This window comes from Onychomys torridus, chromosome 8 (genome assembly GCF_903995425.1).
Source record: "Onychomys torridus chromosome 8, mOncTor1.1, whole genome shotgun sequence".
NCBI lineage: Eukaryota > Metazoa > Chordata > Mammalia > Rodentia > Cricetidae > Onychomys > Onychomys torridus.
The window spans coordinates 86,101,707-86,127,200 of NC_050450.1; the positions used below are offsets into that span (position 1 = coordinate 86,101,707).

General features: G+C 48.8%; 1 protein-coding gene across 1 annotated transcript in view; it reads right to left on the reverse strand.

The window, feature by feature from the left end:
* The window catches only part of Plxdc1 (plexin domain containing 1), a 58,531-nt gene that overhangs the window by 23,969 nt on the left and 9,068 nt on the right, over positions 1-25,494 (reverse strand). The window contains exons 2-7 of the mRNA XM_036195297.1: positions 12,020-12,084; positions 11,106-11,309; positions 10,761-10,830; positions 9,997-10,119; positions 9,445-9,563; positions 8,156-8,255 (exon numbers count right to left, since the gene is read on the reverse strand). Of these exons, the coding sequence (XP_036051190.1) occupies positions 8,156-8,255; positions 9,445-9,563; positions 9,997-10,119; positions 10,761-10,830; positions 11,106-11,309; positions 12,020-12,084 (681 nt within the window). The remainder of the gene's footprint in view (positions 1-8,155; positions 8,256-9,444; positions 9,564-9,996; positions 10,120-10,760; positions 10,831-11,105; positions 11,310-12,019; positions 12,085-25,494) is intronic.

Sequence of the window (25,494 nt, forward strand, 5' to 3'; positions counted from 1 at the left end):
GTTAGGGAGGAAAGGGTTTATTTCATCTCACACCTTTCGGGTCACATTCCCATCACCAAGAGAAGTCAGGGCAGGAACTAAAAGCAAGAACCTGGAGGCAGGAGCTGATGCAGAGGCCACGGAGGAGTGCTGCTTACTGGCTTGCTCCCCATGGCTTACTCAACCTGTTTTCTTACAGAACCCAGGACCACCTGTCCAGGGGTGGCCCCACCCACATCAATCGCTAATCAAGAAAATGCAGCCAGGTATAGTGGAGCATGCCTTTAATCCCAGCACTTGGGAGGCAGAGGCAGGCAGATCTCTATAAGTTCAAGGCCAGCCTGGTCTACACAGAGAGAGTTCCAGGACAGCCAGGGCTACATAGTGAGACACTGTAAAAAGAAGGAAGGAAGGGAGGAGAGAAGGAGGGAGAGAGGAAAGGGAGAGAGAGAGAGAGAGAGAGAGAGAGAGAGAGAGAGAGAGAGAGAGAGAGAAAGAAAGAGAACTAGAGTTGCCTACAGGCCAGTTTTATGGATGCACTTTCTTAAGTTAAGGATGCACTTAGTTAAGAGTCCCTCTTCCCAGATATGTCTAGGTTTGGGCCCAGCTGACAAAAGCTAACCAGCACACCTATTAAACGGCTTTCAGTCTGGGAGAGGAGGCTGTAGAGACAGCTTCAGAAATGACAGCCAGTAGAGCAAGGTGTAGTGACATGTGACTGCAATATCAGCAGTCCCAAGGCTGAAGCAGGGGGATACTGAATTTGAGGCTAGACTGGGCTACAAAAAGGACCCTGTTTCAAATGAAGAAAAAGTCACTTAGTAACGTCCAGGTGTCTTCAGGGGTACCATGGTCCTAAGAGGATGTGTCCCATCAGGAACTGGAAGTGGGCTGGAGAATTAGCCCAGCAGTTAAGAGGACTTGCTCTCATAAAGGACCCAAGTTCGATTCCCAGCCCCCACACGATGGCTAGTAACTACCTAGAACTCCAGTCCCAGGAAATCTAGTGTTCTCTTCTGGCCTTTGAGGTCACCAGGCATTCATGTGATGCACATACACACAAAACACTCAGAAACATAAAATAAAAAAAAATCCAATTTTTTAAAGAACTATGGGAGTGAGCCAGGTATAATGGTGCATATCTCTACTCCCAGCACTTGGGCAGCAAAGGCAGGTGGATCTCTGTGAGTTTGAGGCCAGCCTGGTCTACATAGTGAGTTCCAGGACAGCCAGGGCTATGTAGAGAGACCTTGTCTCTCAAAAACACAAACAAGCAACAAAAATGGAAAGAACAAACCAAAAAAAAAAAAACAACAAAACCAAACTATAGGAATGAGGTCTTGTACGTGGGAATGAACCTCTCACTCCTACAGATCCACAATATATCCACTTATGCATACACATACACAAGAGTACAGATAGTCACCTTCATAGACAAATATGTATGTACAGAAATACATGCACACAGATATATTTTTTTTTCTAGTGCAGGGGGCTGAATCTTGGATCCATTCATAGTAGGCAAGAACTCTACCACTGAGCTACATCCCCAAACCCACACAGACTAAATGGTTGTTTGGACCAGAGTCTCACATTATACCAGGCCTCCCTTGAACTCAGGATCCTGAGTGGTGAGATTACAGGCCTATGTCATCACGCTCAACTTTCCCCATATACACTTCTTTTGAAAGAAGACCCCTAGCCACGGGGAAATGAGATGTTATGGGCAGCAGGGTAGAGAAGACAATTTCCTGTCATTCATGTGTCTGGAGGGACATAGAGGCCCAGAAGGTGGCTTGAAAGCCTGGGAACATTAAGCCAACCCTTGGGACCATGAGGCCTCAAATCTAATGCCAACCTTCCTTCCCTCTTCTGGCTCCACCCTCAGGCCGAATCACTGGTGCCATCTCACCTGCCACACTGCTCAGTCAATATCTAGATTCCTGTCTCACTCGCCCTGCCCCTAGACTTCAAGATCCCCGAGGACAGCGGCAACCCGGCATTTGTCTTTGCCAGTTCCCTGCCAAAGGCCTTCTACCTAAAAGGGCTTAGGAAATGGCTGTGAATACACAAACAGATGAAAGATGGCCCTAAAAACCTCATCCGCTTATTAGAATGTCAGCCACAGCCCATAGGAGCCCCTTCACCACAGATCACCATGGAAAGCCTCAGAAGGGAAGTCTTCAGATGACCATAGACAGTCAGACAGGCCCAGGCTGGAGCCCAAAGAAGGCACGGAGCTGAATGTGAGGAATTCCCTACCTACAAAGATGTAGGCCAGAGCTCAGACACGGTCAGAAGGAAGGTGACATGGGACCTGGGCACAGATGGAGACAGGCGCTTGACGAGGAAGCCAAGTCCAAGGACAGAAACATGCAATCCACAGCCAGGGAAGGCAGAACGCTGCAAGGCTCCCACTAGAGGGTGGGCAAAGGAAGGGCTGAGCCCTGGGCTCTGATGCACCCAGGGGATGTGAGACGTCCTTTGGGGAACAAGCGCAGCCAATGCCAGCGGAGCAGGGCAGATGAATGGTAGTGTGGAGGAGTGTGTGAGGTGATGTTCAGAAATCTGTCTTGAATAGAAAAGACTGGCCCCTTCAACTGTCACCTTGTACCTGTTTGCGTGTATGACTTTGGTACATTTTTATTTTTATTTTTATTTTCTGAGAAAAGGTTTCTCTGTGTAGCTTTGGAGCCTTTCCTGGAACTCGCTTTGTAGACCAGGCTGGCCTCGAACTCAGAGATTCACCTGCCTCTGCCTCCCGAGTGCTGGGATTAAAGGCGTGCGCCACCACTATCGACTGGCAAAGTACATTTATATTTTTATAAACAGAATCCATACTGGAGTCATTTGTCTTTGATTATTATAGCAACATGTGGGCTCACCCAGGGACAATGACATCCATCTGTGTGGCCAGTTTTCTGGATCCAGGATGGGGACAGTCTCCAAGCCACATTTCTGGCAATTTGAGATATTGTGTTTTGTCTGCTTCAACTTTCCAAGATGCAGAAACACTGAGGTCCACAGAAAGCCTGCTGCCCCGTCCGGACCTGATAGTGGCTCAGAGGAGAGGGTCACATGTCCCATGTTGCTCTCACCCCTGCCACCAGCAGGCCAGTATTGCTCTGGTTAGAGTCAGGAGTGGTAGTGCACGCCTGTAATTCTAGGACTAGGGAGGTGGAGGCAGGAGGGTCAAGAGTTCAGGGGCACCTTCTACTATGTAAAATTCAAGAGGAGCCTGGGCTACATTCGACTCTGTCTCAGGAGAAAAAGGAAGAGGAGTGGGGAGGAGAGAAGAGAGGGAGAGAGAAAAGGGAAGAGAGAGAAAGAAGAGGAAGAGAAGGATTACCACTAGTAGATACTGAAAAGTCCAGCCATAAAAGTCATCCCAAAATGTTGTAACCATTGTTTGGAAATGTGCTATGGTGGGTCTCCATATATCTATCCACCCATATCCATCCATCATCCACCCACCCATCCATCATCTACCCACACATCCATCCATCCATCATCTATCCATCCATCCATCCATCATCTATCCATCCATCCATCCATCATCTATCCATCCATCATCCATCTATCTACCCACTCACCTATCCATCCATCATCCATCCATCCACCAACTCACCTATCCATCCATCCATAATCCAACCACCCACCCATCCACCCATCCATCCATCCATCCATCCATCCATCATCCACCCATCCATCCATCATCCACCCACCCATCCATCATCCACCCATCCATCCATCCATCCATCATCTATCCATCCATCCATCATCTATCCACCCACTCACCTATCCATCCACCCATCCATCATCCATCCATCCACCCACTCACCTATCCATCCATCTATCATCCATCCTTCCATCTATCCACCCACTCATCCATCCAGCATCCATCCATCCATCCACCCATCCACCCATCCATCCATCCATCCATCCATCCATCCATCATCCACCCATCCATCCATCATCCACCCACCCATCCATCATCCACCCATCCATCCATCCATCCATCATCTATCCATCCATCCATCATCTATCCACCCACTCACCTATCCATCCATCCATCCATCCATCCATCCATCCACCCGTTCCTTTGCTCACTTGGTTATCTAGTCAATAACCAGGATTAGAACCCTGGCAGAAAACCCTGAGCAACTTTCAGCTCAGGGCAGGAAGCAGAGCAGGTTTTCATCATTATAAAGAAAGGGCAGAAAATGAAAAGACTCCAGGGGCCAAGTGCGGGGAACACAGGATAAAAGTGGAAGAGTGGACGAAGGGCCCTTGGGGGAAAATGTCCAAGGAAGAGCACTTTAAAAATACTTTAAATAGCCAGGTAGTGGTGGCGCACACCTTTGATCCCAGCACTTGGAAGACAGAGGCAGGTGGATCTCTGAGAGTTCGAGGCCAGCCTGGTCTACAGAGTGAGTTCCAGGACAGCTTAGGCTACACAGAGAAACCCTGTCTTGAAAAACAAAACAAAACAAAACAAAACAAAAATTAAAAAAAAAGAATATTTTTCTCTGTCTTCCTTCCTGTTCTTTCTGAAGCAGGGCCTCATGTACTCCAGACAGGCCTGGGACCCACAATGCAGCTGAGGATGACCCTCAACTAATCATCCTCCTGCCTCCACCTCCTGAGTGCTGGACTACAGGAGCACAGCATCACGTGAGGCTCTCTCTATGCAGGATCCTTTATTAGGGGAGTAAGAAGTCAAAATGGGCCAGATCTGGTGGCTGACCCTCCTCCCACATCCTCTTTGGCTGGTCCCTCTCCCTTCTACAGCCAGCTCTGAGGCCTCCAGCTCCTTCATGGCTGCCTGGCGCAGAGATATGGCACATGCTGCTGACACACATCTGGCCTCAAGGCCGCTTTGGAAAGGAAATTCTGGGAAAGGAGGACCAGCATTCTAGGGCCGTCTGAGGCCAGTCAGGTGCCATCCAGAGTTCACATTACAATCTGGAGCCCTGGATAATCTGGCCTTCAGTAATTGATTCCACTAATTCACAATATGTCAGTTTTGACAATTACATGAAAAAAAAATTTTTTTTCAAGACAGAGTTTCTCTGTGTAACAGCCCTGGCTGTCCTGAAACTCTCTCTGTAGACCAGGCTGGCCTCGAACTCAGAGATCTGCCTGCTCTGCCCCCTGAGTGCTGGGATTAAAGGCCTGTACTACCAAGGTCCAGCAAAATAAAGCTTCTTAAGACAAGTGAAGGGGTAGGATGTGTGGCACACGCCTTTGATCCCAGAACTACGGAGGCAGAGGCATGTGAATCTTTGAGTTCGAGGCCAGCCTGGTCTACAAGAGAGAATTCCAGGACAGCCAGGGCTGTTACACAGAGAAATCCTGACTCCAAAAACAAAACCAAACAAAAACCAACAACAACAACAGACAGGTGAAGGGAATCACATTTGTCACTACCTCCAGCCAAATGAAGAACATTGCGGTCAGCATGGAGGATCTGAGCGCCTCTGCCTCTGCCAGCAGATGCTGCTGACACCCACAGCTTTTCTCCGCATCACAACGCTCTGCGGACTCTGATCACAGTGTGAGCAATAGTTTTCTTAAGGGAGTGATGGTAAGAAACCCGCTGTATCCAGCAAATCTCCCCTGGCCCCGCCAGAAGACCTCTCCCACCTTACTCGGCAGACAGAAGGACTCAGTGGCTGGCACATTTTTTGCTGTTGCTGTTTGTTTTGCTTTATTAAATTCCATTTCATGGTGGTGGGTTGGGGGGAGGTGCACGTGTTTGTGTGAATAAGTAGGCCAGAGGTGGATGCCAGCATCTTCCTCCATTGCTCTCTACCTCAGTTTCTGAGACTTAGTTTCTTGCTGAACCTGGAGCTCAATGATTAGGTAGGCAAGACTAGCTGCCATCAAGTTCAAAAGTGTCTGCCTCCTCAGCTACAACTATAGGCATGTGCCGCCATGGTGGGGGGAGGAGCTGACGTGGACGCTGGGCATCTGAACTCAGGTTCTTATGCTAGCTGGTAGGTAAGCGTTTACCTACTGAGTCATTGCCTAGACTACTTGTTTTTTTTGTTGTTTGTTTGTTTGTTTTGTTTTGTTTTTTGGAGCTGAGGATCGAACCCAGGGCCTTGTGCTTGCTAGGCAAGCGCTCTACCACTGAGCTAAATCCCCAACCCTTGTTTTGTTTTTTTGAGACAGCAGCATCTCTTGTAACCTAGCCTGGCTTTGAACTCCTTAATCCTCCTGCCTCTACTGCTAGAGTGCTGACATTGCAGACAGACATGTGTCGCTATACCAAGATGGCTGGAGAATCTTCAATACCAGGAAACCTGAATTCCACTCTGTATCTTCTCAGGCAGGAAAGAGCTAACATGGGCACAGGACAGAAAAGGCCTCCCGTTCTGGGCTTGGACAGTGGGATATCCACAGAAACAATACTCTACAGACCACAGTGTTCTCCCTGAAGCGGTTCACTGCTACTCATTGTAATCCAAGCGAATTCCCTGCTTGCCTAGCGGAACAGACTTAGAGGATACTGACTTTTCAGACTTTGAAGAGCATCACTTCGGAAAGCAGGGGTTGTGACTTATTATTTCTTGTGGTACAAGAGAGTGAGCCCAAGGCTTTGCACATGTTACATGGCCCACTTTAAAATTCAGTGAAGAGCTGGGCAGTGGTAGCACATTCCTTTAATCCCAACCCTCGGGAGGCAAAGGCAGGTGGATTCTGTGAGTCTGAGGCCAGCCTGGTCCATAAAGCAAGTTCCAAGACAGGCTCCCAAGCTACACAGAGAAACCCTGTCTCGAAAAAACAAAACAAAACAAAACCTCAGTGAAGGCCAGGATACTGCCTCAGAAAAGTGCACCAATGTGCCTCTCACTATTGCCTTGACAGTGGATGGAGCCTGGGCCTTGCACATGTCATGCAAGGGATCTACCACTGTCCCCCTCCAGCTGCTCTAACAGATACACTACAGTGAGCAGCACTCATTGGCCACCAGCCCCAGTCCAGTACTTAGGATTTGAACTGGGAATTAAATGACAATGGGACCTGCATAGAGTCGTACAACCTGGAGCAAGGGGAGCCACACACTTCAGCTTTAGGAAGTTCAAAGACAGCTCCCTATACCTTCAGCCAAGACTGGAGACATTCCTCCATGAAAAACAGAAGATCCCATTATAACATGACAAAGGGACAGGGGCTTGATGGAAGTGGGTGCCTGTGAACAAACCATGGACACTGGGAACTCTGAAGAGTCCTAGGGTGAGTCGCCCGTGGATGCTGAGGGCTTGGAGGTTAGTCTCCATCATCAAATTAATTAGATTTAGGATCACCCAGGAGACACATCTCCAAAGGGCTTTTCCAGAGAGGTTCAGCTGAGGAAGAGAGAAAGGCTGGGATACGGTGGTGTTATCCATGGGCCAGGGACTGTTCTGGTGGAAGCCCCACCTCTCTGCCCAGACCCCGCCCCTCAGAAAGTCCTGCCAAACATGGCTCCTCCCCCAGAGATGCTCAAGACCACTCCCACAGGGTATTTAAACTGCCCCCCAGAAAAGAGACAGGTGTTTTTTTTTTTTTTGGACTCTCATCCTGTCTCTTCTCTGGGGGATAGGAGAATCACCTGGGAATGTTTTACCCATTAAACCGGGGCTTTTTCTTATTCAGTCTGATTTGGATTGTTGGGTCAGTGGAGAGACCTATCTGGGTGCAAAACCTTTTCAGGAACCAAGACTGAACGCCAGCATTCACCTCTCTCTGCTCCTGACTATGGACTCCATGTGACCAGCAACTCACGCTCACACTCCTCACCTTCCTCACCACATGGACTATATGTGAGCCAGAACAAACCCACATTCCTTAAATTGTCTTCATTGGTGTTTAGATGGAAGCCCCAGCTCAGCCCCATCTCTCTCTCTCCAGACCCTGCCCCTGAGAAAGCCTGCCAGGAGGCGGCTCCTCCCTCTGAGATAAGATCACCCTACAGGGTATTTAAGACCTGGCCTATAGACCTGCTGGGTGGTTTCTCCTCTTCCCCTGGGACCACGTAGGAATGCTTTGCTCAGATTAAACCTGGACTTACTAATTTGGCCTGATCTGACTTACTGCACTACTGGGGGATATTTTACTTATCAGCTAGGTATTTTGTCATAGGAAAGGGCAAAGTCGCTAATACAGAGGTAGCTGTATGGGGACTCACCTGGCACCTCTGGGGATGAGTTGAGAATCATGAAGGCATCTGACAGGCCTGCTTTGACAGGGTGCTGGGCAGAGCTGATTTCCAGGACAGCCATAGGGATCTGCAGCGGGGAGAAGAGGCACTTGCCATCCACCTGGAACCCTCTGTGGCCACAAAGTCCCCACTCAGAGCTCCACAGCCAGCTGTCTGCTCAGTGCTTGAGGACTTGAACCCCTGGAACCATATTGTAGGACTCCTGCACTTCCTCCTCCATGGACCCTCTGGCTCCACCCAGCCCAGAAGTCACCCGCGGCCTCTCCCTTTCTTTCCTCCCCACTCTTCCTCTTCTCAGCCATCTCCAAATACTGTGAGTTAACCCAGTGGCTCTCATGTCTGCCCAGTTCTCTCATCTCCCTTCTCCAAGCTGTATCACATCCCCAGACCATCTCCCAGCATTCCCTTAAGTCTCCAACAATCTGTCCTCCACTCTAGAGCCACAGTAGCCTTTTCCAAAGGTGCATCTGGTCCCCCCCCCCCCGTGCCATCCTGTCCCCCACTCTCCACTCCAGAAAGCCACCTTCATTTAGTGCGTTGTATAAACTATGCTCTGTCCTGCCACAGACCGTGGCATGCTGTTCTCTCCTCCATGTGATTGTGTGGTTGGAAAGAAAACGGCCCCCACAGGGAGTGGCACTGTTAGGAGGGGTGGCCTTGTTGGAAGAAGTGTGTCATTGTGGAGGCGGGCTTTGAGGTCTCATCTATGCTCAAGCCACGCCCAGTGAGACAGATGATTTACTGTTGCCTGTCAGTCAAGACTAGAACTCTCAGCTCCTTCTCCAGCACCATGTCTGCCTGCACGCTGCCTTGGTTCCCACCATGACGATAATGGAGTAAACCTCTGGACTATAAGCAAGTCACCACAATGAAATGCTTTCCTTTAGAAGAGTTGCGGTGGTCATGGAGTCTTCACAGCGATAGAAACCCTAAGTAAGACTGCGCTTCATTCTTTACTTCCTTCATTCCTGTTCATCCTGCAGATTTCAACCCTTTTCCTCAGGGAAGCTTCCCCTGGCCTCTGACAACGTGAAGATCCCCCACAGCAGGCTTTTAGCACCAGAAGCCTTTATGCAGGGCCACTAATCTGACCGGCACTTCCATATTGGTCTCTGTAACCATCTCTCTCAATCTGCATAAGCACCAAGTCCACAGATAAGCCCAGAGCTGTCTTGGCACCGAGTCCTATGCCCAGCACACTGCAGATTATCCATAAAGATTTGCTGGATAAATGGGAGGTTCTAGAACTCTCTCACCTCTTTGTAGCCGAAGACAATGCGGCCATCTTGGTGAAGGGCTGCCTGGAATGTGAAGCTGCCCCTGTCCTCTCGGCCTTGGAGGTAAACATGATCCCACTGAACCACAAAGACTGTCCCTGAGGAGAACAGAGACCTGGCTGAACAGGGAGCCAGTGCAGGGGGACCCAGCAGATGTGGTAGTCAGAGATAGGGGCCATCTGTGAGTTTGAGAAGCAGGAACTGGATAACCCACACCACTAGCCTGGCTTCTGAGCTACAGAGGCCCCCTTAAGATCCTGTTCCTGCCCCAGGTCCCCAAGTTGCTCATCTCATACTGTGTGCATACCCCTTCTTCCTTGCCTGTCCTGACCCCTGGAGACAAAAGGGAAAATGGAAATGTCTGTCTCCTGGAAGGCTGATGAGAGGGAGAAGTAGTGGAGGTTCCCCAGAAAGTTTTCAGTCCCCTTCTTACAGTGGGAAAATGGCCTGGGTGGGATGGAAAGGTGGCCGTCTGCCTGTGTGACTGTGGGCCCAGGGCAGGGTGAACTATCCTCTGAGATCGGACCTCACCATTGTCAAAGTAAGCAACTGTGGAGTTGTCAGAGTAGCCAGGGTTGAAGTTGGCCATCAGGGGCGCCACATACTGAGTAGCTGTGAGCATCCGGTGGAGCACGTCACCCATGAAGATAAAGCCTGTGGGAGAGAGGTTTGGAGGCGTCACTAGAAACGGCTCAAGGGGCTGCCCCCTCCCACTGGCAGGGGCTTGAAGCGAGCCTCGTGGCCTTATCCCCTCCCCACCTGGCGGGCTCTGTGCTTGGTGAGATAGAAGAATGGCCCAGACTAGAGAATGCTTGTCCCTTGTCTCTGGCTAGTAGAAGGAAGAGGAAGTGAGTCCCGTCTTCCCCAGTTTCAGGGGAAACAGGAAACAGAATGAAAGTAAGAGGAATCAGAGAGATTCCTCATATCAACAGGGACCCTGGGCCTTGCTTCCTCGGGCTCAGACTGAGATGTGGAGACCCCAGAGCTATGCATACTGACTGTGTTGGTCCAGCAGGATGGGTGCACGCATACGCAGGCACACACACACACACACACACACACGCACGCACGCACGCACGCACGCACGCACGCGCGCGCGCACACACACATGCATGCATGCACGCATGCACGCATGCACACACACCACACACCAGTCACCTGATTTGAGTGGGACATTCAAGCTATTCCCTGACTGCCTCCTCAGCCCACCTATCCTCCTATCCCCAGTGAGTCCCTCAAGAGCCAGGCTGAGACCTCCAAGCGCCCTCCCCCCAACCTCACTGGTTTTTCCTTACCTCCAGTTGCTATGGTGATCTGCCGCAGAGGATGCCCGTAGAAAGGGAAATCAAAGGACAAGACCACTCTCTGCAGGGACAGGAGAGAGTCCCCATGGGTAGAGCTGCCAGCCAAATACTGGTCATCCCCTCTGCTCCAGATTTGTCTGAACAACGTGGGCATAAGCATATCCAGGGTAGGCCCCTTAGGACTACAGCTGAGTATGCGCACTGAGCATTCTCTGACCGTACCTATATCCCAGAACACAAACCCCAGGCCATAACCATGTCCACGTCCAGGAAGTCGATGCTGGCCTAGCCCCCAACCTCCCAGCTTAGGCTGTCCTGCTAGGCCCAGGCACTCACCGAAGCCTGCCGGTGAGAGCTTGAGAGGATCCTGTGGACCTTCACGTGGCTCCGGTTGGCCACAGCTATGTCCACCCACAGATCCCGGCTGCGGCGCTCGCCAGGACCATAGACACGGGACACATAGTAGTTGTGGTTGTCTTCCTGTGGGGACAGAGATAGAGCCCATGGGAGGTGTGATGAGCCAGGTAAGCCAGCACCACCCTACCCAGACTTCCCCCAGATCCTCCTGGCCCAGAGCACTGGACCCACTGCTTTAGGCCTGGGAGCTTCTGGAACAACCCTGGAGAGCATAGTCCTGCACCATTCCTCACAGGTTTGGCCCTAGCCAAATCCACAGTGGCTCCACTTGGGCTCAGCTCTGTCCTACCCAGACAAGCCAGAGGCTTATCCTGTAATCCTGGACGTTTCAGATGACAAAGGCCAAGTTCAACATTGGAGACATGATGGAGAAAAGCGCAGATAAAGCCTTTGTCTAAAAGGAGCGTGCCGAGACCACAGGGGACGCAGAATTGCTGACCTGCCCTAAGAAAAACAGACAAACACCAGCAACAACTAGGCCTTAGACGACTAAGGGAGAAGGCGGTTGCTGGTCTGTTGGAGGAGACAGGACACAGAGCACTCAGTCATGGGCATGAGCAGAGCAGAGAGCAGCAGCAGCCGCGCTCTGACTGCCGCCACCAGATGGAGCGAAGGAAGAGAGAAGCCAGGAGTTCAAGGGATAATTTTGCATCTCCCTATGTGGCTGATGGGGAGGCCACAGCGGGCTGGGTTCATTCCACAGTCTCCCTCGGAGGAGCATTTGGGGCCAGGGCTTATAGCAGGGCAGGGAAGTGGCTGGCAGAAAGCATGGGAAAGCCAGCGAGCAGGGCTGTGTCTCAGCACTTCCTGGAGCTGGCCCAAGAGCACCTCACAGAAGGCTCGTGGCAGCAGCAGGGAGGTCGGAGGCTCCGGAGGCTGCCTCGGGCACAGCGATGTCCTGGGCATCATGGATCGTTAATCAGGCTGCAGACACAGCAGAGCGAACCATGTTCTTCCTGTCGGGCTGCCAACTGCCCAGCCAGCCCTTGGCCTGAGCCCAGTAGGAGCAGGGAGCTGGGGCCCTTGATCACTGCATGCCTACAGACCAGCGGACTATGATTCTGACGAGCGACACTCTCTGAACACATTTTTGGAGACTTAGGGTTGGGGTGGGCTTGGAGAGAGAAGTAAAGGAACACGGGAAGTTCTGCTGGGACCACCTGCTGTTGCCAGTCGACAGCTGGTTGCTCTATATTCCCGTGTCAAACAAAATAGTTTAGTAAAGGCCAGCTTTGGGCCGGAGTGACGGCTCACTCTTAACTCAAGAGTGCTTGCTGCTCCTGCAGAGGACCGGAGTTCAGTTCCCAGCACCCACATTGCAGGGCTTACAATTGCCTATAGCTCAAGCTCCAGGGGATCTGATCTGTGAAAAAGGGAAACCAAGTTTAGATGCTATTCAGCCCATCATTTTGTTGTTGTTGTTTATTTATTTTGAGCTGAGGATCGAACCCAGGGTCTTGTGCTTGCTAGGCAAGCGCTCTACCACCAAGCTAAATCCCCAATCCCTTGTTGTTGTTTTTTAACACAGGGTCTCATGTAGCTCAGGTTGGCCTAGAATTTGCTTAGTAGCCAAGGATGGCCTTGAACTCTCAATACTCACTCAAGTGCTTGAGATTTCAGGGACATGCCACCATGCTGGCTTAAATGACTGTTTCAACTTCAACTTGAGCCTGACATGCAGGAAGAAGTAAATCTACTTCTGTAGTTGTGGACCAAGTTCTTCCTCACCTGTTCATCAGTGCTCAAGAAGTGTGTAAGAGTCAGGTATGGGAGAGCATGCATGTAATACCAGGAACTTGGGAGGCTGAGGCAGGAGGGCGACAAGTTCAAGGCCAGCCAGAGGTTCATAGAGTCAGGGTCAGTTTAGGTAACTCATTGAGACTCTGCTTCAAAATACAAAATAAACACAAACAAAACCCAGCAGGAGACACAGCTCAGTGGTAGACCATATGCAAGGCTCAGGGTTTGGTCCACAGGAGAGCAACAAAAGAAACAACAAACCCTGTTTGGGCACAGTGTGCCTTCTTATGACTAAGAGACTAGTGAGGGACCAGAGCCTGCAGTGGGTTGAAAGTTTGGGAATAAGTCTGCCTCCTTAAAGGCTAAAGTCCTGGCTGACAGTGAAGAGGAAGGCAGGAGAGGCAAGCTCTGATGTCTGGTCCTTGGGCACGCTGCAGAGGGTTTAAGCCCAGCCTTCCTAGTACCTAAGAAGATGCCCTCCCCTGACAGCAGCCTCTGCAGGTAAGTGGAGTCAAGGGAACAACAGAAGGTCACCCTGGATCAGGTAAGCGCTGATCCAATGGCTGCTGTCTTTATCATGGAAGAGGGCCAGGCAGAGGAAATGAGGGGGCACAGGAAGTCACGTGACCACGGAGGCTGAGAATGGACTGATGTTCCCAGGCCAAGGAGGGCCAGGGACTGCCAGGAGTCACCAGGAGCTAAGAAGCTGTAAGGATGGGCCCTTCCCAGGGCCTCCAGAGAGAAAGTGGCTTCAGTCTCTAGGCATGAGGGAGAATAAATGGAATAAATACTTTCTCATGGCCGAAAACGAATTCAGGTGCCCACAGCTGAGTGCCACTCAGGCTCAGTGGGACAACCTGAAGCTGTTTCCCCCTGTCACTCCCCTGCTTAGGACACCATGGCGTCCAGCTAAAGAGAATGAATGTCAGGCCTCTTACCCCAGTGCACAAGGCCATGTGGGGCAGAATCTGCCTAGCCAACATCCACTCACTATTCCTCTTTGCTAATGGAACATTGCAGGAAGGAACACATCCTGCCAACAACAACGGAACAGAAAACAAACACCTGGCGGTTGAGGTTCTGATGGAGTCTTCTGAAAGAAGTCCAATAGCTTGTCCCCGTTAGTTTTTCTCCCTTCTCCTTGTCCTAACGGATGTGCAGCCATGATGGCTGGATCACCGGCAACCACATCGTAAACTTCAGGGCAAGCACCACATTGTAAGGATGGAGAACAACAGAGCTGGACGGGGCCCAGGTCTTTGATGACATGTTGGAAGGATGGCCCTTAAGTCTCTGATGCTGTCACCTAAACAAGCCCTTCCAGATGGCGGCGGAGGTCTGAGCCCTGCCCCTCCCCAACCCCTGTACCTTCCTTTCTCTCTGTTTACTGGGTTCCTGTCGGTTTCTCTCTGTTCGGGAATTCAACAGCAAAACATGGAGGAAGTCAGATGTATGATACTGAGGAGAGGTAATGAGTCACATGGCAGAACACAGGTTAATAAAAGCAGATTAATTTAAGTTATAAGAGCTAGTTGAGAACAAGCCTAAACTAAGGCCAAGATTTCATAATTAATAGAAAGTCTCCATGTCATTATTCAGGAGCTGGTGGTCCAAAGAAAGACCTGCTACACATATGTGCATATGAATGATAATACATATACATGCATACATGTACACACCCACATGCAAAAAAGGCACAGGTGAGCCGGGTGGTGGTGGTGGTGGTGGTGGTGGCGGCAGCGGCGCATGCCTTTAATCCCAGCACTCAGGAGGCAGAGGCAGGCGGATCTCTGTGAGTTGGAGGCCAGCCTGGGCTACAGAGTGAGTTCCAGGAAAGGCACAAAGCTACACAGAGAAACCCTGTCTCGAAAAACTAAAAAAAAAAAAAAAAAAAAAAAAGGTACAGGTGTACACACAGGTACACAGAGTTGAACACACACCACAAACATACATATTCATGCATGCACAGGTGTACACAAGAATGTGTGTATCCACACACTAATGCACATTATACAGTGTATGCATACAAAGACACATGTTCACAGATGCCCACATGTACAGATAAATGCACACAGATACATAACCACATACATAAGTGTAAGCATGTGCATGCACATGCACAGGCTCACACATTTAAACAGGTGTTAGCACACACATGTAAAAACACTGACACATACACATGTACACACACATGTATGTGTATACTCATGTACTTATATGCATAAGTGTGCATGGGAAGAAAGACAGGGTCTCTCTATGCAGCTCAGGCTGACCTCAAACTTGGACCTCCAAAATGCTGGAATTACCAGTATAGTCCACCAAAGTGGGCTTCTCCCTCTTATAAAGCCTGCAGGGTCACTGGGCAGTGGTGGTGCGTGCCTGTGGGTGACCTGCTCCCACTCTTTCTCCAGGGTACTCTTGAGGAGGGGGAAGTGAGAAATATTTAGACAGAAGGACAGGACAGCCTCGGGAGGGCCTGGATCAATATCCACCAGCCCCTTCTGTCTCTTCTAAAGGGCTATTTATAGAAACGCCCAGGGTGGTGGTGGCACACACCTTTAATCCCAGCACTTGGGAGGCAGAGGCAGGTGGATCTCTGTGAGTTCGAGGTCAGCCTGGTCTACAGAGTGAGATCCAGGACAGGCTCCAAAGCTACACAGAGAAACCCTGTCTCATTTTTTTTTAAAAAAGAAAGGGGGGGTGCAGAAATGCCAAGGAGTGGAGCAAAGAGCTCCCCCTAGCTCCCCCAGGTGTAGACCCTTCCAAACTCCTATTAACTACACATGTGGTCAAGCAATACTCTAATGCAGCTCTGCTGGGTAAAGCAAGCTCAGATCTCACTAGGAACCTTTGTGAGCCCCCACAACTCCCTCTTCTAGATATAATAAAGGCCCCTCAGGCCCCTCAGATAGACTGTGCCTGTCTTAGGTTGTCCTCTTTGCTTGATCTTCCTTACCAGTCATGCAGATACACTTTCCATCAAGCACAGAGATACACTTTCCATCAAGCACAGAGATACACTTTCCATCAGGTGTACTCTGGCTTAGGTTGGAAGCTATCAAGAAGGAAGTTGCCAGTCTTTGACCATCAGCCTCTGGCAGGAGAAGGTACTGAGCTTAACTCAGCTCTGACTCAGGTCCCTACTGAGTTTGCAAACATCCACAGTGATCTCCACAGCTGCCACACCTCCCAGTAAAGGAGTAGAGGATAATAAAGATGGAATATGGGTCTAAGGTGATTACAGCAGTCTCAGCTGCACCAAGCCCTTTTCCTGGATCAAAACTCTCTCATAACAGATGTTCAGTAAAACTTTCAAGAGACTATTTTGATTCCCAGGAGAAAACATTCATTTCAAATCATTTCAAAATATCCACTCAAGTAAACAAACCCATGCTAATTATAAAGACACTTTTACAAGCTAACTGGATTGTGGAAGACTTATCCCTTTATGGGAAGCCTACCCCTTTCTAAACAGAAACAGAAGGAGTGGAAACCTCCAGGAAGCAGACATAAAAACTCCCCTAATTATGACATCTTCACTTAAGTTTTCCAGGGGCCACTGAGATCATAAAAGTATTCAAATATATCTGAAGGCAAAAGAGTAGTAAAAACTTCAAGATGCTTCTGATGTGATTTAGTTTATCCTTTAAAAATCAATAGTATCTGATTTGTGTGGACTAGACAGATATTGATGGAGTAATAAAAACAATTTTAGTATGAACTCACATTCAACATTTACACTTTTTACACACATATTCAAAAGGAAACGCTATAGAACTATTTTATAAACTTTAACAGACATCTAGAAAGAATCTCTTAACAGAACTAACATATTCAAAAGTAAACTCTATTAGCAAACAACTAGAAGAGTTGTTTTTTTTTTTTTTTTTTTTTTGGTTTTTTGAGACAGGGTTTCTCTGTAGCTTTGGAGTCTGTCCTTGACTAGCTCTGTAGACCAGGCTGGCCTCGAACTCACAGAGATCCACCTGCCTCTGCCTCCCAAGTGCTGGGATTAAAGGCATGCACCACCACTGCCCGGCTAGAAGAGTTTCTTAACTGAACTATTAACAAGACAGAAAGTACATAAATCATTTCTAAAGTTTGGAGTTTATAGTCAGCTTTCTGAAAGTTTTCTTGAGAGTTTGAAGTCAGAGCTTAATTCATGTAAGCTTGACTGAGGATAAAACTCCCTCTTCTTAATTTCTTAAAGCTGCTTTTTAAGATTTCCATGAGCTTTTTAAATAATGTCAATATTTTGTTCTTGCATTTTTAAGGCTAAGATTTCTAACATTTCTTGGAAAAGAAACAGAATTTTTTTTTTTTTTTTTTTTTTTTTTTTTTGCCAGAGCTGAGGACCAAACCCAGGGCCTTGTGCTTGCTAGGCAAGCGCTCTACCACTGAGCTAAATCCCCAACCCCAAGAAACAGAATTTTAAGCTGAAAAAAATAGAGTTTGGGGGCAGTGCGGTACTGGTATCTCTGTTACAGACTTCATTTCCCAAACTGCCTTTCCCTATATTGTCACACTATTAGGAACAAACTACATTTCCCATACTGCCTTTTGGGTCCGGGAGAAAATTTCTGTGCACACAGTCTGTATTCATGCTTTTGCTTTTACCATGGGAGATTTTTTTTTTTCTTCCCTAAGCTTCCATTAAAACACCCGTGTTACCATTTGACAGATGTACCTCTCTAATTAGATTTTTCACCTGACACTGTTCCCAGAGCGGGTCATGTCTGTCCACATGCACTCAGACAAATGTTTGTCTCCCGCCTTATTGGGTCATTGACAGAAAGTGAAAGCATTGGAATAAAAGCGTTTTCAGAAAGGTCTTTTCCCCAATAGAAAAGAGAGCTTTTTCAGAGAGATTCTTTTCACAGCTGGGGACACTGCGTAGCCCCACCTACTGACTTAGGGCTTGTATTTGTGGGGGGCAACTGTTGCCACTCCCGCCAGCCATGTTTGTACCGCCAAATTTACCCTGCTTTTTTATGCTGGCAGTTTTGCCCAGGTCCTGCACCCCCTCTGTCTGCCTGGGTTCCACCCTTGAGGAAGCTGCTTGACAACTGCAGGAACCCTAGTGTTCCCGGAATGCACACAAACTCGGAGGTGCTAGCCCCGGGCCCTTTGCTAATTGGTTCCCGATTGCTCGTTAGAAACAAAGATACAATGCTAACAGTAAGAATTAGCAATGCTTCAGGGGATTTTTTTTTTTTTTTTTTTTGCTATACTAGGGAAATTATGAGTGATTCTCCCATTCTGCAAGATGTGTCTTCAAGGTGAATTTAATTTTTTGCTCCTACAGAAAGAGAAAAAAAAAATCTGAGAAAGAAAGGTCTGAAAAGCTTTGTGTTTAGCGAGAGATTACTAAATCTTACCCAAAATTTCTGCCCTCTAAACTTTGACCTCATGGTCAAACGGAAGCTAATTTTGATTGTACAGTGTTGTAATGGTGTTTGCCAGCAGAGTGGAGGGTTTAGTTTCATCCACATCTACCTCGGGGAACATTCCCCCCTGTGTCTCAGGGCTTGATTCTAAGCTGCCTCCAGGCCAAAAGCTTCCACAGGAATCTTTTTCTGCCCATCTTTTCTCTTCTTTGAAAGATTTTTTTTTTCTTTCTGATTCTTCTCCCAGGAGTTTGCATTCATACAGTTGGAAATCAAGGACATAGTTCCTCTGTCTTGTTGCTTGTCTTATCCTAAATATTTTTCTTAATTTACTTACTCTAAATTTTTTCTTTAATTTTATGGATAGAAATTAAGAGAGAGAAAAGAAAGAAACCTAGATGGAGAGAGAGATACGCTGCAGCTTCACTTCTCAACTCCGGCATTCCTCCACCTAACTTTCACTCCTGAAAATAGAATACCCCTGTCTTAATTTTTCAACGTAACTGCACATGCCCAAACTTCCTGTGGGGCCCTCTCTCCCCCTTTGCCCAGTCCCTGGTCCCTGTTTGTGCTGCCATCTTTAGGAGACCCACTCCCACTCTTTCCCCAGGGTCTCTTGAGGAGGGGGAAGTGAGAAATATTTAGATAGAAGGACAGAGGGGAGAGAGACAGACAGAAACTCAGGATAGCCTTGGGAGGGCCTGGATCAATATCCACTGTCCCCTTTTGGCTCTTCTAAAGGACTATTATTGGGGTGCCAAAGGGTGGAGCAAAAACCTCCCCCTAGCTTAGCCAGGTGTAGACCCTTCCAACCACCTGGTAACCACACTGTGGTCAAGCAATCCTCTAATGCAGCCCTGCTGGGTAAAGCAAGCTCAGATCTCACTAGGAAACCTCTGTGGGCCTTCACACATGCCTTTAATACCAGCACTCAGGAGGCAGAGGCAGGTGGATCTTGGTAAATTCAAGGCTAACCTGGTCTACAAAGCAAGTTCCAGGACAGCTAGAATTGCAACTCTGTCTCAAATAACCATAAATAAGTAAATAAATGAATGAATGGATAGATAGATAGATAGATAGATAGATAGATAGATAGACAGATAAAAACCCCATGAAGTCCTATCCTGGGTTCCTCGCTGACAGCCTTATCTAGTGCTCATTACCTCCCAATCGCCCCACATCTCCGTGGTGGGTTAAGTTTCCACCCTCATTACTGCCCCATGGGGACTGAATTTCAACATCAGTACCTTCTGGGGACATGTGTACATTAGAATCTCGACTGAAGTGACCTCTCAAGCTTCAATTTTCTCCAAGAGCCAGCAGCTCTCAGAGAGCATGGAGGACCTTGGTGAAGATCGCAGGCAGGCAGGCCAGGCTCTGCTCCGGCCCGAGCAGCACCAGCACAATGGCTTGTCAGAGATTACTGCTCCAGATGGCACCACACAACGTCACCCTCAGGCCCCACACAGCCCCTCACCTGCCCCTTCCCCCAGTACAGGTGACTCTTTGAAGCTAGGAGTTATACCTATCCAGAGTGCTGGCCGAGGAAAACTAGGTGGTAAGAGGGACCAGAGAGAGCTTAGGGAGGGGAAGTAGAGAGGGGACACTCGGGCATAGCAAAGGACCAAGTCAGGGTGAAGTTGGGAGATGGAGGGAAGATCATCCTTGGCTACATCGCAAGTCTGAGGCCAGACTGGGTTGTATGAGGCTCTATCTCAAACAAACAAGCAAACAAACAAATAAATAAATAAATACAAAAGGAAAAGTGGGTGGGTCAGGGAAGCAAGCCATAGTCAGCCTCGCCGGCCAGTTAACACTATACAATGTACAACATTGTGTGTGCCTTATTCAGGATGCACAGGCCAAGGAACTCACACCATCCACAGACCATCATCACTACATACAACCTGCTGTCTGCTTCCCCAGAGGATGGGGCAGTGCCGGTTTGACACTTCAAAGAGAGTCAATAAGTCTATGAAGGAGATAGATCCGTGACATGTCACAAAGCCCTGGTCCATGATCCTCCTGTTTCACAGGCAATGGGGTGACTTCAGACTTCTTTCTTTCTTCCTTCCTTGGCAGCTCAGGACCTCCATCACATCACAGTGAAGCCACTCTGTAACTTCTGGTGCCTTCTCCAACCCCCTCTCTCCCATAGCAGCATGTAGGGCATCTCCAGGAACTTTTAGGGTTCCATGGGGGCATCATTTGAAAAACCACTGCTCCAGGATCAAGTGTGTGAGCTTTGGTGTCAGCCTGATTTAAGTTTGAAACCCAGACATCATCATTCTTCTCTCTGGTTACAGTCCCTTCCTCAATGCTGCAGTCTTGAAAGGATTCCACGGAAGAGGATGAAGGAAAGCTCTTGGCCCGGTGCCCACAGCAGGTGTCCCGTAAGGGCGAGTTCTTAGATGATTTTGTTGGGCCTTTCCATGAAATGTCTTGACAGCACAGGCTGTACACACACACACACACACACACACACACACACACACACACACACACACCGTCCAGCCCAGTATCTGCATAGCAAGGGCTCTTCTCCCTCAATTGCTCACACTGCCGCTGCCCCAGACCCTCTTGGCTCTTCACTCTGACAGTGACACTCTATTTACTTTGGCTGAACTCAAGATGTTTCTGGAAAGGAACTCCAGCTAAGCTGTCACTATCATCCCATCACCTGCCAGCCAACTGGCTGGTGGGATGCTGGGCAAGTGACCAAGGGCACCCGCAGGGCTGGCAGGAGAGCTTGACTAGCCAGGCTTGCCAGGCTAGCACTCAGGCAGCTGGAATCAACCAGGAAAGTGCTCTGAGAAGGGGGTTCCCAATCACCCCAGTCCACAAGGGTTTATAAAACCACCCGGAATGTGTTCTAGATCCCAGATATTAAATATGTTCTAGGGACAGTGACACCAGAGTCACTTAGGAGCCCGTCAGAAATGCAGAGTTTTGGGCTGGGTGCAGTGGTGCACACCTTCAATCTTGGCACTCTGGAGGCTGAGGGAGGTGGATCTCGATGAGTTCAAGGAAGCCTCGGCTACAAAGTGAGTTCTATTCCAGTCAGGGCTACACAGTGAGACCACATCTTTTTTAAAAAAAAAAAAAAAAAAAAGAAAGCAAGCCAGATGTGGGGACTCATTGTATAATCTTAGTACTTGGAAAACTGAGGCAGGAGGATTGCCACCAGTTGAAGTCCAGCCTAAGCTACAGAGTGAGTTCCAGGCCAGTCAGAGCTAAAGAGGGAAACCCGTACATAAACAAGAAAAGGAAGGAGGGAGAGAGGGAGGGAGGGAGGAAGGGGTGGAGGGGAGGGCAAGCGAGTGTAGCGTCCTTGGTCAACCCCAAACCTGCAGAATCAGAGCCTACATCTGCATAAGATCCTCAGTGGTGCTTTTGTGAAGAAGAAGAAGAATTTTAAAAACTAAAAATTAAAAAAATTAAAAAGGTTCTACCCATACATCATCCTTAAGGAGACAGTAGCTATGATCTAGATTGTGAAGCAGAACTGGCATTCTTGTCTGGGCTCTGCCACTTATTAGATGTGTGACCTTGGGAAGGTGACTTCAGCTGACCATTCTGGATCAAGAGAAAACAGAACATCTGAAATACCTGTCTGGAGCTGGCAAGGTGGCTCAGTGGGTAGGACAGCCCAGTGGGCAAGATGGCTCAGTGAGTAAAGGCACTGAGCCTGAGATGGGCGTTCTATCCCTGGAGCCCACATAGTGGAAGGAGAAAACCAATTCCCAAAAGCACAGTTGTATCCCTCACACATTTGTGATGACACACACACCAAACATTCAAATAAAAAGAAAGAAATGCTTGCTCATGAGGTAGCTATGGACCAGGCTAACATCCAGAAAGGTTCATTTAACCTTGTCTTATTTTCCTCTCACCTCAGAAACTCATGTTGAACTCTGGTCCCAAGGGCACCACTGATGGGACCTTCGAGAGTGGTGTGGCCGTTAAGAGGGATCTATGCAGTTCTTGAATGACTAGTGTGGGTACCACAAGAGCAAGCTCTTAGAAAGTGAAACCACCCCATGTATTCTCTCTTCTGCATACAGCTCCTTCTGAGCTTAAAAAAAAAAAAAAAAAAAAAATTATGGCCTGGTGTGGTGGCACACACCTTTAATCCCAGCACCTGGGAGACTCAGGAGGTAGAGCAGGTAGATCTCTGAGTTTGAGGCCAGCCTGGTCTACAGAGTGAGTCCCAGGACAGCCAAGGCTACACAGAGAAACCCTGTCTGGAAAAAAATCAAAAACCAAACCAAACAAAACCCCACTTATCTCGTTAGTGTTTGTGCCGTGGCGAGTGGGAAGCGGCCAGGGAACAGCTTGCAGGAATCAGTTCTCTTTTTCCCCATTTGGGTCCTGGGGATGGAACTCAGGTCACCGGATCGGGTGCAGGGCACCTGTCTTAGCTGGGGTTTCTATTGCTGCATAAGACACCATGGCCAAAGCAACTGAGAGAGAAAGGGCTTGCTTCACCTGACCTGCAGGTTGGCCCCGCCCACAATGAGTCAGGCCCTCCCACACCTGTCATTCAGTCAAGACATAACCAGGGACTCACCTACAGGCCAGTCTACCCAGGCACTTTCTCAGTTGAGAGTGACTCTTCCCGGATGCGTCTACGTCTAGGTCTGTGTCATGACAGTCCATACAGAAGAAAACCCACTCTGTTTTTAAGACAGGGTCGCTCTGTGTGTGCCCATGTTGGCCTTCAGCTCCTAGTAATCCTCCTGCCTCAGCCTCCCAAGGATTGTAATTCCAAGTGTGAACCACCGCACCCCACCATCTTCCTTCCTTCCTTCCTTCCTTCCTTCCTTCCTTCCTTCCTTCCTCCCTCCCTCCCTCCCTCCCTCCCCCCACCTCTCTCTCTTTCTTTCTTTCTTTTTTTCTTTTCCAGTTCTTCGAGACAGGGTTTCTCTGTGTAACAGTCCTGGCTGTCCTGGAACTTGCTCTGTAGACCAGGCTGGCCTTGAACTCACAGAGATCCTCCTCCTTTCTCTGGTCCTGACTGCTGCCAGGCACCCCACCATTTTAACTGTTTTCCTTTTTCTGGCCATTTGCTAGCCTCTGTGCTTTGTACTCTCCTAAATACCACTATGGTGAACTCACTGCCACATTTCCCATAGGCCCAGATGCCTGCGCTTGAAAGCAATCAGTAGGACACCATGCTTCTCAGGCTTGAGGGTGACTACCAACTCTGGGAATTGAGTCTACTCTTACAGGGCTGGGATTCTGTCCCATTGCACATGAGCACACAAAGGGAGTGTCTGAGGCTTCTAGGCAGGGCATTCTCTTTTATCCCTGAGATCCTATTTTGGTAGTTTCAGGTAAAACCTGGGAACAATCTTTTTGCCTAATTTCTCAGCCTTTTAGCATGCCTGGTTTTTATAACTCTATGAGACATTATTTATCCCATTTTATGGATGAAGAAACTGATTTAGAGTGATGTCTTAGCAAGCATACTTTCTTAGCCTGTGTAGGCTGCTATAACAAAATACCTTAGACTGGGTAATTTATAAACAAGAAAAATGTGTTGCTTGCTGTTCAGGAAGTCAGGAAGTCCTAGATGGAGGCATGAGTGAATTCAGTCTCTGATGAGGGATTTACAGACAGCATTTTGTTGTTGGATTTTGCACTTGGTGGATGGATAAGCAAGCTCTCCCAAACCTCTTTTATTAGGGAACTAATCTGATGTCTGAGGGCTCCACCTTTATGACCTCACTATACTCCCAAGGCCCCATTTCTAAGTGCTACTGGAGAAACTATTGGAGTCACAGATAATAGAAGACAGACACTACCTCACTTAGGACTAGAATACAGTGACCAACTCTCCTGTGTGTCTGGAGCTCAGAAGCATCCCAGGATACTGGAAAGTCTGTGTTGAGAACATCTGGGGAGCTGAAGAAATGACTCAGGGGTTAACTTCTTCCAGAGGACCTGAGTTCGGTTCCCAGCACTCTAGTCAGTTGTTCATGACTGTCTATAAACCTAGTTCCACCAGGCGGTGGTGGCACACGCCTTTAATCCCAGCACTCAGGAGGCAGAGGCAGGTGGATCTCTGTGAGTTCGAGGTCAGCCTGGTCTACAGAGTGAGATCCAGGACAGGCTCCAAAGCTACACAGAGAAACCCTGTCTCGAAAAATCAACAAAACAAACAAACAAACAAACAAACAAACAAACAAACACCTAGTTCCAGGGGATGCAACATCTCTGACCTCCTCAGACACCTGTGTACTCATGGCCTCTCTCTTTGTTTCTTGTTTTGTTGTTTTTGTTTTTGTTTTGTGGGGAGGGTGTTTGTTTTTTGAGACAGGGCTTCTCTGTGTAGCTCTGGTTGTCTTGGAACTCACTCTGTAGACCAGGCTGGTCTTGAACTCACAGAGATCCTCCTGCCTCTGCCTTTCGAGTGCTGGGATTAAAATCGTGTGCAGCCACCACCTGGCAAGTCTCTTTTTAAAAAGACCCTCAGGACCTCTGGAAGAACAGCCAGTGCTCTTAACCTCTGAGCCATTTCTCCAGCCCTCAAGCAGGTCTTTTAGATGGTCTGCTCTAGCCAGAGTTGTGTGGGCAGCTGGCCCTAGGGCATGTAGAGAGGAAGCTGAAAGGAAAATCCAGAGACTCTCAGTGGCCTGGACAGTATGGCAGCGGTCTGGCTGGAAAGACTAGCTTGAGAAGCAAAGGAGATTGTGGGTGGGTTCAGGTCCTGGGTGGTGGAGCCTGGCTCCTCCTCAGCCTTAGAGGGGTTGTGCCAGGTCAGAGATGGGAGCATGACCTTTGTGCTCCCCTACACCAGGTCGTCAGTCTCCTCAGGCAGCTCCCATGTTCAGGCCAGTGGTACCCAGGGCACCCTCCAGGAACCCAGCCCTGAGGCTGCCCCTGCACCTTAAGAGACAGCCTGAGAGTTTCTAGTCATTTCTTGTGTAGCCCAGGATGGCTTTTAACTAAAGGTTCTCCCACCTCAGCCTCTGGAATGATGGGAATGCTAAGTGATCAGACTGGCCTTGAACTCACATAGATCTTCCCGCCTCTGCCTCCTGAGTGCCAGGATTAAGGGCATGTGCTACTTACTATGTTTGGCCTTATTGTACTGTGTTCTACAGTTCTGGTTCTGACCAGACTGGAGCTATCCTGCCTGAGTTCAAATCCTGCCCATGGACTGATTGGGTGACCTT